Source organism: Malaclemys terrapin, chromosome 18 (assembly GCF_027887155.1).
Source record: "Malaclemys terrapin pileata isolate rMalTer1 chromosome 18, rMalTer1.hap1, whole genome shotgun sequence".
In the NCBI taxonomy this organism is placed as follows: domain Eukaryota; kingdom Metazoa; phylum Chordata; order Testudines; family Emydidae; genus Malaclemys; species Malaclemys terrapin.
Genome location: NC_071522.1, coordinates 7,817,178 through 7,833,734, shown reverse-complemented (window position 1 = coordinate 7,833,734; position 16,557 = coordinate 7,817,178). Strand labels below are relative to the sequence as shown.

General features: G+C 42.1%; 1 protein-coding gene across 12 annotated transcripts in view; it reads left to right on the top strand.

The window, feature by feature from the left end:
• The window catches only part of ACACA (acetyl-CoA carboxylase alpha), a 219,650-nt gene that overhangs the window by 119,392 nt on the left and 83,701 nt on the right, over positions 1–16,557 (top strand). For 7 of the 12 annotated variants that reach the window (XM_054008120.1, XM_054008119.1, XM_054008122.1 and 4 more), the window contains 4 exons: positions 255–410; positions 1,821–2,048; positions 4,692–4,847; positions 5,729–5,875. In XM_054008120.1, coding sequence (XP_053864095.1) covers positions 255–410; positions 1,821–2,048; positions 4,692–4,847; positions 5,729–5,875 — 687 coding nt within the window. The remainder of the gene's footprint in view (positions 1–254; positions 411–1,820; positions 2,049–4,691; positions 4,848–5,728; positions 5,876–16,557) is intronic. The other 5 variants (XM_054008125.1, XM_054008124.1, XM_054008121.1 and 2 more) reach the window with 1 other exon arrangement.

Below are 16,557 nucleotides of genomic sequence, written 5' to 3'. Positions count from 1 at the left end.
TAGTAACTCCACTGGAGCTATTCCAGATTTCTGCTGATGTAACTGAGCGCACAATTTGACCTGGTATCTGAACCAGGCACCATCATCAATGTCTTTGGAAGAAAGACTCGGGAGAATTGTTCAGCCCACTGAAATGAGTTTCACCTTTTTTCTGTGTCAGATTCCACTATGGTCTTTTGCAGCCTAATGACCCTATGTTTGGGTCTGAGGGAAGGCTAGCGGAACGTAAATAACCTTTTGGCAATCTCCTGTAGGAGGCCTCCTTTGAGTATCTGCAGAATGAAGGGGAGCGCTTGCTCTTGGAAGCCATGGATGAGCTGGAGGTGGCCTTTAATAACACCAATGTGCGCACTGACTGCAACCACATCTTCTTAAACTTTGTGCCTACTGTCATCATGGATCCATCTAAGGTACATGTCCCCCATGTCTGTTACTCCTTGGCTGAATCTCACTGGAATGGAGTGTTCTGTAGGTCTCATGTTAGAGTACCAGCCATCAAAGATTGTGTAATATACAAATCCCACCTGCTGTTTTATAGGGAAAGCACAGGAAATCAGTGTATCCTAATATTCTGGAGTAATTTTTCTTTTCTATAGGAAGCCATGTAAAAATGGAGACTCTGTGGAATATATTTTTGGCTCTGGAAAGAGCCAATAGTGAATGTTGCTCCCAAGGAATACGAGACTGAGTAACACTTAGGGAATAATGGCATTGATTAGCCTCGATGGCAGGGACAGGTTTGCAAACCCTTTAATTAAAATGGTCATAGACATTTGCCCTAGTTGCCCAGAGGCACTCCAGGTCTCATTTTCAGAGGTCCTGAGCATCCTCGTGCCCAGGGACTTCAGCCGCAGCGGAGATGTTCAGTCCTCTTCTAATCAGCCCGTGTGCGTTCAGCACTGGCTGTCCCTGAACAGCCTTGGAAAAGAGGATTTTGGAGAGAATATTAGAAACTGCCTACAAATTGCCTTACTTTAATATGCGCTATTTACCAACAGGAGTATATTATAAAGTTTAATAAAACAGCCCAGAACAAGCTCAGAGTGGTAATTGCTTTGTTGATTTAAGGCACTGTACTGTAGGTGCAATGAAACATGGTTATTGTGCATATAAATGCTACTTAACTGTTTACCATTCTGGGTGCTTTTGTGCATCTCATCATTCTTCGCGATCAGAAACGTTTGCAGGAGGTGAGAGAAGAAAATTCAATCAAGGGGGCGCAGTGGGCCCACTGCAGTGTGGCACTGCGCTGGCTGGAGGTGTGACATTGCTAGGGCCTAAAAGACCCAAGTTCAAGACTAACCTTTAGGCACTCCGTGGTTCCCAAATTTGATTGGTTTATGTATTTTTAAAACATGGTTGTAAAGTGAATTGGTGAAACATCCAGCTCACGTATCACCAGTCGTTCATATTCCACAGTTTGGGAACCCCTGGCTGTCTCCAGAGGGAGACTGGAAGCCTGGTAAAAGTATCGCTCAACGCCTGCTTAGGGACTTTAATGCTCTTGCTGAGTGAAAGCGGCATTCCAGCCTCAGAAGGAGCTATCAGCGGGTGCAAGGTCTGTACTGCTGCATTCTTGCTGCTCCTGCAGTATAGCATATAAATAGAGGGGCGAGGAAGGAAAGGAAAGTGGTGGCAATTGAAGAGGTGGGCGGGAACCTTTATTAGCCCACACTTAGGTTATTCTGAATGCTGGCCTCAGGGAAATGAGCCATTCCCCACGTGTTGGTAGGGTCCGGTGTGGGAAGGAGGAATAACCAAGGGGTGGATGTATCCACAGCAGAATGGCAATGCAAACTCACTGTTCTCTGTGTGCTAAGATTGAAGAGTCCGTGCGGAGCATGGTGATGCGCTATGGAAGCCGCCTTTGGAAACTCCGTGTCCTCCAAGCAGAGCTGAAAATTAACATTCGCTTGACGCCAACTGGAAAGGCAATTCCCATCCGTCTCTTCCTGACCAATGAATCCGGCTATTACTTGGACATCAGCTTGTACAAGGAGGTGACGGACTCCAGGACCGCACAGGTAAAGCTCCATGCAGGCATGGAAGTGAGTACTACAGAATGTGGTCTTTGGGAGGGTTTTGGTTTGTTGATTTTTTTTTTTTAAGCCTGATCCAAATACCAAAGTGATTTATTATTGTTTCAGTAAATAAAGAATTGTGATTCTAGAGAGAGGTAATAGGCATGTGGGTGTGCAAAACACATAACTCATGTGGAGGTATGTAGTCTAGCCATTTGCATACACCTTGCTTTGTTCAAGCAAACAATTCTTTTCCCATTCGGAAAACTCCTTTGGAATTAGAAAATATCATCGTTGTATATACTATTGGAACTATCCTGTAGAATTTAATAGAAAATTCTATCCCTGCTCTAAGCTTACGCCGGATGGTTCAAGAAATCCATAGAAAGGATTGGCTTCTCTTTTTAAATTCTGTAGGATCAATGAATAACTTCCAGGCCCATGTGAAATTTCTGGAGAACCTTACTGTAGTCATATTTATTAAACTGGATAGGACTTTAACATGAGGGTTGTGTATGTACTATTCTTTGTGTACGGCTTACTCGTATTCTACTAAGGCACTTAACTGTTTATTAAAATGTAGAAATAAGTTTAGATTCTGACTGCAATAACAACTCTGCCATGCAGTAGAAGCAACGGAGTAAACCCTTTGGACAGTGTTTGTGTCAAACACAATGCGCTGAGTCACCATTTTTCCTTTTTCTAAATCTTTCCTGCAAGCTGCTTGGCCATGCAGTCTCTCCTGGTCTAGAGATCCTAGTATAGATAATGTCCACATGTTTTGAATGGACCAAGGAAAAGAAAAAGACATTGTGTTAATCTGCAGTGGCTCAGCTTAAAATTTGAGTTTTGTTCGCCATTTGCCAATGTGACCTTTCCTTTTGCGTTGTTTCTGGTGAGATGGTCAGAAAAATATCCCTATAAGGCATGGATTTTCTTTTTTAAAATGTTACATGTATGTTGGGGGGAGGGTGGTAGGCGGCAGGATCTTTCTGTAATTTTCACAGTATTTGATGGTTTTTTCCAGGGTAAATATGTTTCAGTCAAATCATTCTAGGGACAGGGATGGTTTTAATTAACTTTCATAATAGATTTAAGGCAGGTCTGTTCTTGTAAATGTTTGTTCTTAACTTTTTTTTCACCTTTGTCTAAAAGAATTCTTTTAGATTTCGCCCTTGTATGGTTCTAAAGAGATTAAACTTAGATAGTGAATTCCGGCTCCCCTTTTTCAGCCCAAATAGGAACTCTGGTTTAGGACAAGATCACACCCAAACAAGTTTTCCTGTTTCATTATAACATCAGTGGCTTTTGCATCCTGAGAGGTTTGTTAGATGAGTTCAGGATCCATTGCTGCATACAAGCAAGTGAACCTGGTGCTTGGATACTATCATGATTTGTAGTGATGTGGAAACCTAGATAGATAATTCACCAGAGAAGCCAAAGATAAAGTCAGGAATGGATCCAGGTCTCCTGTGCTCTAACCGCTAGAAACGCTACTTGCTTAAGGGACCAGTCCAACTCCCTGTGAATCGACTAAACGCCTCTCACTGACTTTGGTGGGAGTTGGATTAAGCCCTAAATACAGTAAAAGCCTCTTGATTACAGCACAGTGGTAGGCACTTGTTTTCCTGATTAAATAGCTCTCCTGCCAAAGAAGTTTTTTTAAAACACCAAACAAAGCAACCTATAAAGACTTAAGAATGATGTAAAATATTATATTGACAAAACCCACAAAAAGGAATACTATTTACTGAATTCCATCTCTATTTGAACTCTCTCTCCCCCCTTCCCCCCACCCAATCTTCTTTTAATCTTTATCCAGCAACTTCTGTATAAAGGAACTGGAGCTTGGAACATCAAATGTTATGATCATTCTGTTAAGAACAGCTTAATCATATGGCTCCAGCCAAATGCGTCCCTATTAAGCAGGGCTTAGTCTAATGTGGTCTCAGTTAAGCAGCACTCATTGCAGCTCAATATCATTAGCTGAAATGGATTTTCATTTGGGATTTCCAATGGATCAATTCCTTTGGTGACGCCCCATCAGAGTGGGCCCTCCCTATTAAGTGAGTCCTGATTGAGTGGACTATAAAGCACCGTGAAGTATGGCAGCTGAAAACTCATGTCACTGCTCCGGGAGTATATTTTAAACGTGTAATATCAAAACTTCAAGCCAAATGACATATGGCAAGTCTTGAACTAGCTTCCACGATCAATCAGCAGAGATATGAATGGTGTTTAGCTACTGTACTTACACTGTACTGTATTTATGCTATTCAGCAACATAAATAATAGCGATCCTCTCATTGCTGTCATGGGATATTCTCATACTCAGTCCACATAGTCACGCTGTCAGAGGAAATGCTGGTGAATGGTCAGTCTTCTCTGCATGCCGATTATGGCTAGGTACCCTTTCCTACCAGTGTGATATTGTTGTAATAAGTCAGCGATGTACAGAGTAAAGCCCTGCTTGAATAGGGTGGTAATGGGTGTTGGAACACGTCACTTTGAGATGTGTGGGTATTGCCATCTTTTGAGGGAACACAAGTAAGTCCATTCAAACTAGCATATCCTGTTGAAGTGTTCTGATGGGGACATCTCCCCTGAGCTGATCTGGTTGATGGATCTCAGGTTGCCTTTCTTTTACGCTGATCATGTTTTCTGCTGCAGATTATGTTCCAGGCATACGGAGATAAACAGGGCCCACTTCATGGCATGCTGATCAACACCCCATATGTGACAAAAGATCTGCTCCAGTCCAAGAGATTCCAGGCACAATCTTTAGGGACGACGTATATCTATGACATCCCTGAGATGTTCCGGCAGGTAAATCTTCCTTGGCAGGTTTTACTGGGGTGTTTGTAGAGTTTTGTACCAGCAAAGCGTGCCCTCGTTGCTCATCAAGGGAACCTAGTAGCTGGAGCTGTGAAACTCCACGCTGGAGCCATGAAATTGACGAGAAAGCCGGGCAACTAGAGCCTGGCTGCCACCGGCTCCCCCACTCCCAGCTGGGCTGCTGCCCGGAGGGTCCCTGCTCAGAGAGGCGAGACATACCAGCTGCCCCCAGCTGGGAGTGGGAGGAAGAGAAACCCCAGGTGGCTACCCCCCTGCTCCCTGCCCTGGCTCTCAGCCCCCAACACTGCCCCTCGTCAGTCGATGGAAGTGCTCCTGGTGAGACGCACACCGCTGACAGGAGGGTAGTGTGGACATCAGCCACTGCAGTGATTACAGTGGTGTCTGTAAGCCGACCTAAAGTAGGTTGACTTAGATTTGTAGTGTAGACATGCCCCAAGTCTGCTACGAGTCGGATTAGATAATACAGTGGTGGTAGTGTTTGGCATGGCACCAATATGAATTACAGATACTACTAACCTTTCTGCTATAGACAAGGCCTTAGTGAATGAGGTTGGTGTATGGTAGAATCCATCACACTAGGTATTTCCTGTGTGCTAGCTTGGATTCTATACCTGGCTTGTTGGGTGATCAAATCACAAAGCTGTGGCTATTGTTACTTTGACTAAAATCATGGTTCAGGGTTTGAAATTTCCTCTAAGGTGGGATCCAGTGAATAGTGTCAGCCAAATGCTGTTTATTGGGGGAGTTAATGGGTATAGAAGTAGTTTCTGTCTTGATACTGAGTCATAACAGGTTACATCAAGTATACCAAGAGTCAATCTTAACAAAAATATCTCTCTTCACCTTTATAGTCTCTGATTAAACTCTGGGATTCTATGAGTGAATATGCATTGCTCCCAACACTACCATTGCCTTCTGATATGCTAACGTATACTGAACTGGTACTGGATGATCAAGGTCAGCTGGTGCATATGAACAGGCTGCCAGGAGGAAATGAGGCAAGTTACTTTCTAAAACTACTTTCCCCGCCTTCTCATCAGCAATATGTTGTAGTTATAGACTGGCTTTGAAAATTGTGGTGAAAATGTACCAATCCAGGCTCAAAAGCTACTTGTGCTCCTTTCATGGGTGAAATCTTTCTCTTGAAAATGAAATTTTTGTCTCATTGAAGATGAATACCTTCCATACAATTGGAACTTTAACCTCCATAGTAAATTATGGTTTAGTTTCAAATTTGTGCTAATGCTATATTTTTTCCTTCTAATCAAAAGGTGTACCATTCAAGTATTTCTGGTAGCTAGAGTTTTATATTTTAAATTTTTTTTTTACAAAGCTAAATAGAAATGTTTTTGTTCACTTAAAGAAAAAAAAAAAAGGAGAGAGAACAATAATTTTATATATGTTCTATTTAAATGTTCCCCTGCAGTGTTTGGGTAATAAACTGGCAAAGTGTGTGCAACAGCCCCCTCTAGTGACTGGTCCTCTAGAGAGCCTAATGGAGTTATTCTTAACTCAAGTCTGTGCTGTGATGTTGGAAGTTCAAACTCTGCTCATGACCTCTGCGGGCTGGTGGTGGTTACTTTTGCAAGGCAGAGATTGCGGGGTTGAGCTAACTTGAAAGTGAAATTAACTAGTACAACTAGTACAAAAGTGAAACCGACCAGTTCATTTTCATTGTCCAAATTAAGTGAAGTGCAAAAAGTAAATCTGTCTCTTCAGCTATTTAAGTTTAAACAATCTAAGGTGGTAGTTGCATTCATTTTTTATATGATTGTTAAACTAACCGTATCCCTTTAACCAGATATGTAACCTTAAGACTGGCAAGAGTGTCGTTCCTATATCAAAACCATTGGGAGGAGAGAGTAGGTTATTCCAACAAAGAAGTTCAATAGAGGTTTGCAGCAGTGTTTACTGCGTCTCTCTTTATAAGCCCTTTGTCAGGGAAAGGCTTTGAATCTGAATTTTCGAGTCAAACCCAGTCAATAAACGGAGACGTAAGGAGGTTTTTTTCCGCTGCTGCTGGGGGTATAGGAAGAATGGTTTCACTAATGTAATTAAAACCCCAAATGAGTGCTTTTTTTTTTTTTTTTTTTTGGTTAATTTTGTTTTTTGCCCAGAAGTCCACGGCTGTGCGAAGTCTCTTGCCACGATCTTTCTCTTTCCGTCTGCATTTCTCTCTGCTCTCGTTCTGTGTTTGAGCGGGTAGAGACTGGGGGAATAGCGAAGTCCCCGAGGGACAGAGCTCTGTTCTTGCTGAAATTACAAGCACAGAGCTGCCTGGGCATGAACATGTAGTGTTTACTCTGCCAGTATGAATACAAATAGTCTTATTATACGAGATTCTGTACCCAAAGACCAAAAAAAAATTAGTTTTTTTTAACCCTTGAAAGACTTAGTTGTGCCTTGTGTGGAAACAAGTGACATAGCAGCATAAAGAGCCCTGCGGTGGCTATACAAATAATGCCCTGGTTAAAACTCCGTCTCTGTGATGCTGTTACACTATACGGTGAGTTGTTTGAATTCTTGCCTTATTTTCAAACAACCTGGAGGTGGTGTTTGGGGTGTTTATCCCCACCTTTTGCTGTCCATACGCTTTGAAGATGATTGAGAATGGAAGTATGTGGCCAATTCTGAGTCGTGTCTCGATGACTCCATTGAGATTCTGGACTGGGCTACTCCCTCGTGCAATCTTCCGGTGCGTGCTCTCTGTCTCAATTGAAGCAGAGAGAGAGAGAGAGAGACTGAAGACTCCATTTCTCTCCTTTCCCAGAGAGGTTTGTGGCTAATGCTCCGGGCAGCTTGTAAACGATGTCAGCCAAGCCAGTTCTCCGATAGATTAGTTACAGTAGGACAATGCACAGTGAAAATGAGGTTTGAGGTGTTAGTATCTTATTCTGTTACTAGTAGCCAGGGGACACAATAGTACACCTTCACTGGAGAAGTGGCCAATCTAAGGAAGGGGTTTCAGCAGTCAAAAGTCTGAAGGACAGGTGACACGCAAAAGATGACGAGCTGTCGAACAGATGCATTCCTCTGTGCTGCATTCACTGTATCAGGGAGAGCTGACTTTAGGCTTTTACGGTTTAATTTGTTTTAGCCGAGGAAACAGATTTGTCACAAGCCTGCACTCAAGGTCCTCGCACCAAGGAAGATGGCAAGTGGGAGGGGAGGAGGGACAGTTGAGGTTTGATTCCTCAGCTTCATCTCTGGAATGGAAAAGGCAACCTGGATAAAACCAAGCTGACAGGCGTGTTTAAAAAGAAGAGGCAGTAAATAGATCCATGCTGCTTTTCTCACAAATAAGATGGGTCCCACAGATGCTGCATATTTCTACCTAGAAGTTATGCAGACTGTTATCTACCAGGAACAAAGGGTCCTTGCTGTCATCCACCTTTGTGGGAGAAGCTTGTAGTTCTGGGTGTAGATAGGCATTGTCCAGGAGACATAGAAGAGAGGAAAATTATAACATTTTAAACTGGTTCAGCTCTTTGTTTCAGACACATTTGAGAATTTGACATCTTTTCACCAAATACATTTCATTTGTTCTCCAAACTTGTCTGAATGTATTTGAGAGGATACGTTAACATAAACAAACACGCTCTCCTTTAAAATGATAAAGTCGATAGGACTTGTTGCATAGTGAATCATGAATGGAAGGCAATGTGGCTAAAGGAGTGAGCACAAGATGGAAGTTAGACCTCTTAGGTCCTTATCGTTGGGCCCTTATCGCCCGTCTCTCACTTTCGTCACTGGTAAAATAGGCTAGTACTGATGTAGTTCATGCTGTTGTGAGGATTAATTAGTTAAAATTTACAAAAACAAAAAAACCCCAAACACTGTAATTACCATATCAGTGCTAGGTGTTACATTGCAGTGCCACACAAACAGAGGATGTAATTGAAGCTAGGTGATATGCTATAATGGTGAAAGAAGAAGAACAGGAGTACTTGTGGCACCTTAGAGACTAACAGACACTTTTTTGGTTCTGTTAACTCAGTGGCAAAGTCTGAGTTGAATTTAAAAGCTGGTTGAAATGGGTGAAAGTGGAGGGAGGACGAGGAGTACTATTAGGACCTGACATAAATTGCAATTTTTCTTTTCCTTATAGAACCCCATAAAATGTCTAAATAATGCTGTGAAGGTAAATTTTCCTCAGCTCCACAGCTATACAAAACGGCTTTATTTGTTTCTTTATGATGATCTTTTCAGAGGAGATTGGTAAACTTAAGAGATGGGTGATGGGAAAGAGTCTTCCTTCTCAAGTTAGTTCACAACCAAGTCATGTTGGCAATGACTGAAAGTCACAACCATTGGATAACTGGTTTGAGAGACGTTTGGTGGTCTCAGACCAGATCTTAGTGGACAGATAACCACATCACAAAAACCACCACCATGTTTGACAGTAATTATGTCTCTTGCTGGCAGACTCAACAAAAAGGCCAAGGACTTAATGGACTATGACGATGGAACTCCGCACTCATTCCTAGATTTTGGTCCTGCTGGCTTGGGGATGAGATGTCTTAGTAGGATAGTGTGGGGGAGGTTGCACTGCTACAGGCCAGGCTGTACCTGTTCTCTGGCTACACAGAAACTCTGGGGGCTTTCAAGACAGTGGTGTCTTTTTCAAGTCATTTTTCCATTCAGACAGTTCTGAGTGGTGTCCACTGACTCTTTGGATGACTTCTTGAGAAGTGGACTTTGTCCAGTTTTCTTCTCAGTGTCCCTTTCTCTGGATTCCTCATTTTGACCCTGTGACCTGCACCTCCATCCTTATTTGTTCATTTTTGTCCCCAGTACTCAGTTAAACTCTGGGTTCTGTAGCCCCTCCTAGCCTGAGAGGTGTTTGCCTTTTGCTCCACTAGGCTCCACCCACACTCCCAGGATTTAAATAGACTGGCACTAAATTCACAACAGCATAACATTCAAAACTCTTTTGGAGCTAATTTGCTAATACAGGTTTGTTAGTGGCAGAAAATATGTATGTAGGAGAGCCGAAGAAGGTCTAGCATGTGGACAATAAAGTCTTAGCAGCCAGCAATAATTCCATCACGTTCCCTGGCAAATTGGAGCGAAGACTGTGACTGTCTATGGGACAAAAGTCACACATGGGAACATGTCAAAAACGAAGTGCCAGCTAGGTGGACGCTCAGGATGCCTCAGAATCAGGCCCTAAAATGGATAGACACATGGCACTGAAATTTGTAAGTTTAAATAAAAAGTTGCATAATTGAAAAAGAAAAATATTGCATTGCAAAAATTTGCAAACAAAAACATCTCTGCTTGTTAAGGTTTTCAGTTAAATCGTTTTAAGTTCAGATAGTTGATATGTTTGTATACATTCCACCACAACTTTTTTTAAACTAACTCCTGCTAGTTTGTATCTTCACATTTAAAAAAAATAATAAAAATAAAAAAAGTCTGGACTGTTCAGAGTTCAGTGCGGCAAGGTGCTGAGGAGTTTCTACGGAGGGTGTTCCGGGGGGGTCCCTTTGGCAGCAGCAGGGGCTGGAGGTGCTCAGAATCTTGCACTCTTGGAATACAGATCGATGGGGTCTATGGAGAACTTTGCATGTTTTGATTTAGGTGTATGGCTGACAGTTGCTCTCTTACAGACTGTCTACCCTAGAAGTTTAACTGCCATGGCTGAGGCTGTAACATGAATCTCTAATATGGTTCTATAAGCATGTTGTCCTGTTAGAACATGGATGACTCTAGCAGTGCCAGACAATGGTGTGTTAGCACAGGGAGATTTTTACAGGATTTTCCAAAGTACCCAGCAGCTTCCATTGAGAGAACATTTAAAAATGTGTCTCTTTCATTGAGTAGCTCTTCTGAAAGTCTGGCCTATAGTTCAGAGTGGATAGTCTTACCTGGGGAGCTATATCAATCACCTCCTACCAGTCTCCTCAAGGAGTACTATATTGAGTCTAAAGACTGGGGCTGAATGTCAGAGCACCACAGCCTCCAAGTGCGGGAGAGGCGGGAGAAACTCCAGCCTTGGCTGCCTCACAGAGAGAGATTGGAGGAGGGGAGGAAGGAGAGCCCGAGCCTGGATGGCCGGGCTCTGGCTATCTGCCTCCCAGGTGTGCATGGCCCTTCTGCATGCCCCACAGCCACCCGGGATTGACAACCAGAGCTCTTCCCTCCTTCCCCCCCTAAAAAGCACACCGCTCGTGCTCCCCCTTCTCCCCATTCCCATGCCTCCCTGGGGAGGCCTACCCCTTACCTTAGACCAGCAGTTCTCAAACTATCCAAAAATTTATCTGAAATCCCACCATTAAAAAAGTGATCGTTTTTGTGGGCCATCAGGTCACTCTTCATACTGTTAGAGATTTCACTGCTCATTTTTAAAGAGGGGGCATGCTAAGCATTTTATAAACTTTGACCCAAATTCACCACCGCCTTCAGAGTCCATGGAGTTGTGCCCCCTTATGGCAACAGTGAATTTGGCCCTTCAAGACAAGGAGATAATGGATGTAACTGGGACACCCCTGGCGCTGCTCCACCCCCAGTTCTCCAGCTAGGTCACATGGAAATGTACATAGGAAGACAATGTCATTTTTCCCTGTTGACACTAGATGTCACAGTTTTTCCTTCACAGTAACCTGAGCGTGAGACAGAGTCTCTAATTGAACCTTTTTGTGAAGCATTTGCCAGCATCCTTTCCGTTGCAGGTGGGAAGATTTGGCCAGGTGTGTTACAGGACAGAACTAAGTAAAGGGCTAGAGGAACCCCTGTGCAGCAGCTCCAGGTGTTGTTTGGTGCAGCAGAGGGATAGCTAATGAGTATTGTGCAGGGAAGGCTTAATAGTTAAACTGTTTTTATGTTCTGTGGATTCTATTTTGTTGCCTTGCATTCCCCTCTCTTATGGTAGGGCTTAAGGTATTAAAACCTCAGAGCTCGAACACGTATAGTAATTCTGGAAGAACTTGGGTTGCATGATTACAAGGTCTGTAAAATAACGAAGGGTTGGAAGGGGAATGGAATAAGTTTGTCTGTGTGTGTTTCCATTCATGCTCCCCCCACATTTGTTTTATGACAGTGACTGCAATTCTGTGTGTTTAGAACTCCTTCCCTTGATAAGACTTAGGAACAAACTCTTTATAAAGGCTCTTGGAGGCTGTAGACAGGGAACCTGGGCAACTCTTTCTGTTGTACTCATTGGGAACCATTCTTGTGCAGTTGTTCATTAGGTGAGCCTCCTGTCACAGAATACCTTAGGCCCCATCGGCACTTCGATACCTGATGGCAATAGCGTAAGGACCAGAATAGAACAGCTTTTTTTGTTGAGAACTGTAGAATGCTGTTTTACTGAAAGATGAAAGTTTCTCGAAATGTGGAGTGGGACACATGAATTTAAAAGAACAAACTTCCTGACGTGGGTTCCTGAGCATTGGTGAAGGCAAATCTTCTTTTTTTTTTTTTCTTTCTTTCTTTTCCTTTTTATATGCCTGGAACATTTAATGTGCCCATAAATTAATAATGGGTGTGAAGAGTAGACCTATTTAGTGGGTCTTTTTTAAGTCCATGTTAGGATTATAATGAATGGTGGGACACATGCAGAAGACACTGGAATATGGAATTTTGAGCACAAAACTGCACTGTTCAACAGCAGTTCATATGGTTAAAAGCAGATGCCTCATAGCAACTCAGATTGCCGAGGTCGGTTAATCCTCCATGCTGATCAATTACTTCAGCATGCTATTTCTCACACACAGCTTCACAGACAACAGTAACATCTGTAACCCTCATTTTATTGTGTGTGTGTGTGTGTGTGTGTGTGTGTGTGTGTGTGTGTGTGAGAGAGAGAGAGAGGCGCTAGTAGTTTAAGATTTGAAAGCTTTGCATTCTAAACATCAATTTTCAGATGCTTATAACCTACTAAAATGTATTTTTGAGCTGGAACTTCTCATGTTTGGTCTTAGCCAGGAGGTTAATTTTTGGAAATTTATAAGAAAATCAATTCAGCCATTTTTGAGTTACCGGTGTTGAAAAAACAGACTTTTTTTCCAGTGGTTAAGATAAGTGTTTAGATTCTTTTATACAGTCAAGCACTACTCGGGGCAATGCTTAATGCTATTCAAAAATACAGAAGAAAAAAAGTTATTTCCTATGCTGCCCTTCCTGTAAGGTTAGTTTTGCAAAGTTTTATACTTAAACCTCATCTCCCACATATACATATACATATAATCTCTCTCTCTCTCTCTCTCTCTCTCTCTCTCTCTCTCTCAAAAAAAAAAGATAATGGCCCACATTTATTCTTTAACTCAAGGAGTAGAAGTCTGTTCTATGGGCCAGAAGTTTCAGATGCTGTTGCTGACCCATGTAGGGGGTCATGGTTGCATCCAGTGCAATTTTTGTGGGTTATTTTCCCCTTCAGTCTTATTACTGAAAAAACAACCCAACCCCACCACATTCAGTATCCATCCTGTGCACTGAAGGCCTGTTCCAACACCCACTGGAGTCAATAGACACTGGTTCAGGCCCTGAATGAGGCAGAGGTTGCCTGGGGAAAAAGTATGTGATGATGTTATTAAGAACTGGATCACAATATATATGCATGAGGAGGAAGAATGAAGGTTGCATGGGTAACCTTTATTCTGGTATTTCCTAACTTTTGAGAGCTTGACTTTGAAATCTTTAAATTTCCTTTTTGGTATAGTTTTTGTATGATGTAATATATAATACATATCTGTACATGCACGTATAGATGTGCATATAAAACGCACATATATACATAGACTAGAACGGGAGATGAGATGTGATTTGTGTAACCATGAAGACTCTAAGAGGGAAATGCTGTATGTTAATTGTCAGCAAACTTTTTAAAAAAACCATCAGCCCTCTTAGGGACATTTTCAGAGAGCCATGTCCAGGTTTCCAAATTTCAAAATAAATAAATAAAATTAAGCATGGTAAAAAGTACACATGCTCGAACGTCATCCTTGTGCGGAGAGAAATAGAGTGAAATAACACGATTGCCATAAACACCAATGCTGGTGAATAACAAGCTGTTCTAGTTTACATTAGATTTTGTGTCAACTACATTTTCTTGAGGAATTACTGAACATGGTAGAAAGGGTCCTGCAGCTTCCCCCCAGGGTCCCTACCATTTGCATCCATGTCCCATCACTTCTTGTATCTGCTGTGCTACTGTGAGAGAGAATGGAACCATAGTTTCTTCCCGTTCCCTCTGGTATCTGTCGTCAACAGCTCTGACTGCCACTGGCAGTCAATTTGTAACTGAATCAGTGTGTGTATTACTGTTCACATTGATAGCACAATTAATGTTGAAGTCAATTTTGGTGTTAATTTTAGGTCATGATTAGTGTTGACACTGTGTGTCAAACTAATGACATTTTAGCATCATGAAAATGAACATTAGTTAATATCACGTTTTTACTATCTGCTAACGGTTACATTAAGCCAAGATCTCCTGGGAGAGGGTGTGTATAAAATTATATATATAAAACGTGTGTGTGTGTAATGGTATTCTGCATTGCTGGTGTTACTCAGGGAGCAAATGACATCTAAGCACTGCATCCTAATCACAGTTCGGAACACCAGAAATAATGATCGCTTCTGATCGGAGGCTGTGAATAATTCATCTGGTTTGATTTTCACGTTCTGTCCAGTGATACTTTTCAAACCAAATGTGTTTCTACAGAAGAATAATGGCCCCACTTCTTATGGAAATACTGTGGCACAAATCATTTCACCAACATAAAAACAGTTAAATAAGACGGTTCTTGTTTTTATTTTTTCCCCCCCGCTCCTGCTCTCTCTCTCTCTCGCTCTTCCTTGTGCTGGGGATCAAAGTGTGGCAAGACAAGCACTTCCAATACTGCTGTGGCTGTTTTCAAGATCCTATTTTTAAACCACCACCCCTCGCCATCACCCCGTGATTGTTCTGGCAGCACTCTTAGGTGATTAGCTCAGCCTGCCTAATTAACCTGTGAACTCTCCCTTTTTGGCATGCTGCCGTTAAGTTAAAAACCACATTTTTTTTTCTCTAAAATAGAAAGCTCTCCCCTCCTACCCATAAATTTAAACAGCATATGAGCCTTTCAAAGAAAAAAAATCCTTGGCTGTGCCCTGTGTTTTTTATTACTAGCCAACTAACACTGATGATAGTATATGTTGGGGAATCAAAAAGAGACGTGAAATAGTGTAGTGACACATTTGTGCTTTTTTATAGCATACGTTTGTTTCTGACTTTTCATTATAAAACTATTTTCAAGAGTATATATAATTACTTGGATATGAAAATTCATTGTACCCTAGTTAAATAACGCTATAGCAGTGGGGCAAAGAGAATTTAAGATAAGGATGTGCATTACATATGCAGAACCCCAGGCTGGAAAGCAAATATGGTGCTTCTGTTCTGAGTTGTATTGTATTGGTAGGAAGTTTTTTTTGAGTATGGAGGCTTCTATTCTAACATACAGAAATCATTGCGTTGATCTTGCATCCAGGGAGGCAGCCTGATCTTGAGAATGGAGCATGGGACTGACAGTTAGGACTCTTGATTGGAATCCGGCCCTGACACTGGTCCACTGAGAGAGCAGGAGCAAGACAATTAATTCCTCTGTGCCTCAGTTTACCCATCTGTAAACTGAGGATAGTAATATTTTATCTTTGCAAAGCACATTATGAGCCTGTCAGGGTGTGTGTGATCCTGTTTCCTTCTTTTGACTGGCCACAGGGAGGATTAAGGACCTAGTCTTACTGAAAGCTAACAGCGCTGCTCCTGTAGCTTGAGTGGTTTTGTGCTTGTGTGTTGGTTCTGAATATTCCAGGTTTCATCCCTGCTAATGACCTTAGTCTGGTGGTAGCCAGGGCGGCCGTGGTTTGTTACACTAGGGTAGATATCTGTGCAAAATATTAGTATTTTGTGTGTCTTCTCTTGGAAGAAGTTTACAGTGCAATTTGTGTGCCATTTTTAAGAAAAGAAAGTAAAAGGGAGTCTGGGCAACTATCTCCCCAGAATTAAAACTGGGATTCCTGCCTTATTTGGCGTGGAGGCTGGCCTCAGAACTTTTTGTGAAGTGCCCACTTCAAGTTTTTAGTTATGACTTTAATGAGGAAATAAGGATTTTTTTTTTTTTTTTTTTACTGTCGGAAATATAATGGAGGATTGAACTGATCTGTGGCCAAACTTGTGTTTTATTAAACTACCTGTGAGAGGGATGCCCTCTTGGGCAGCCCACAGTGTCTTCGGGCTAATCCGGAAGTCCTTAACTCAGTGCTTACTCATTTTGATGATGATGATTTATTGTAAGTTTGCCCATCCTAAGTGCCAGATCCTGAGCTACTTAAATTCAGCCCATGACCGCTCTCCCTGTAATTGTGAGGCCAGGAGGACAAAGATGATCAGTTGCAAGGTTTGGGGGTGGTTGCTGCTGAAATTAAAAAGGGAAATGCTATGGCTGCTGGATTTATTTTTGATCAATAAGCTTGTCCTTTGGGCTCCTGGTAAGTTGTCCATGTGATCCTTGTTGTCTTTGCTGAGGCTCAGAGGTCTTTGGGGTGGTCAGCAGCTGCAGCGACTTGTTGTATAGCATTAAGGCTTTCCATTAATTTAGCAACAAGATTGGTATTTGAGCAAAACATCCAGCTGACCTTTTGGGGTTTATGCTCCTGTCTCTGCAACTGATGCATATCTCTCGCCTCTAAACAC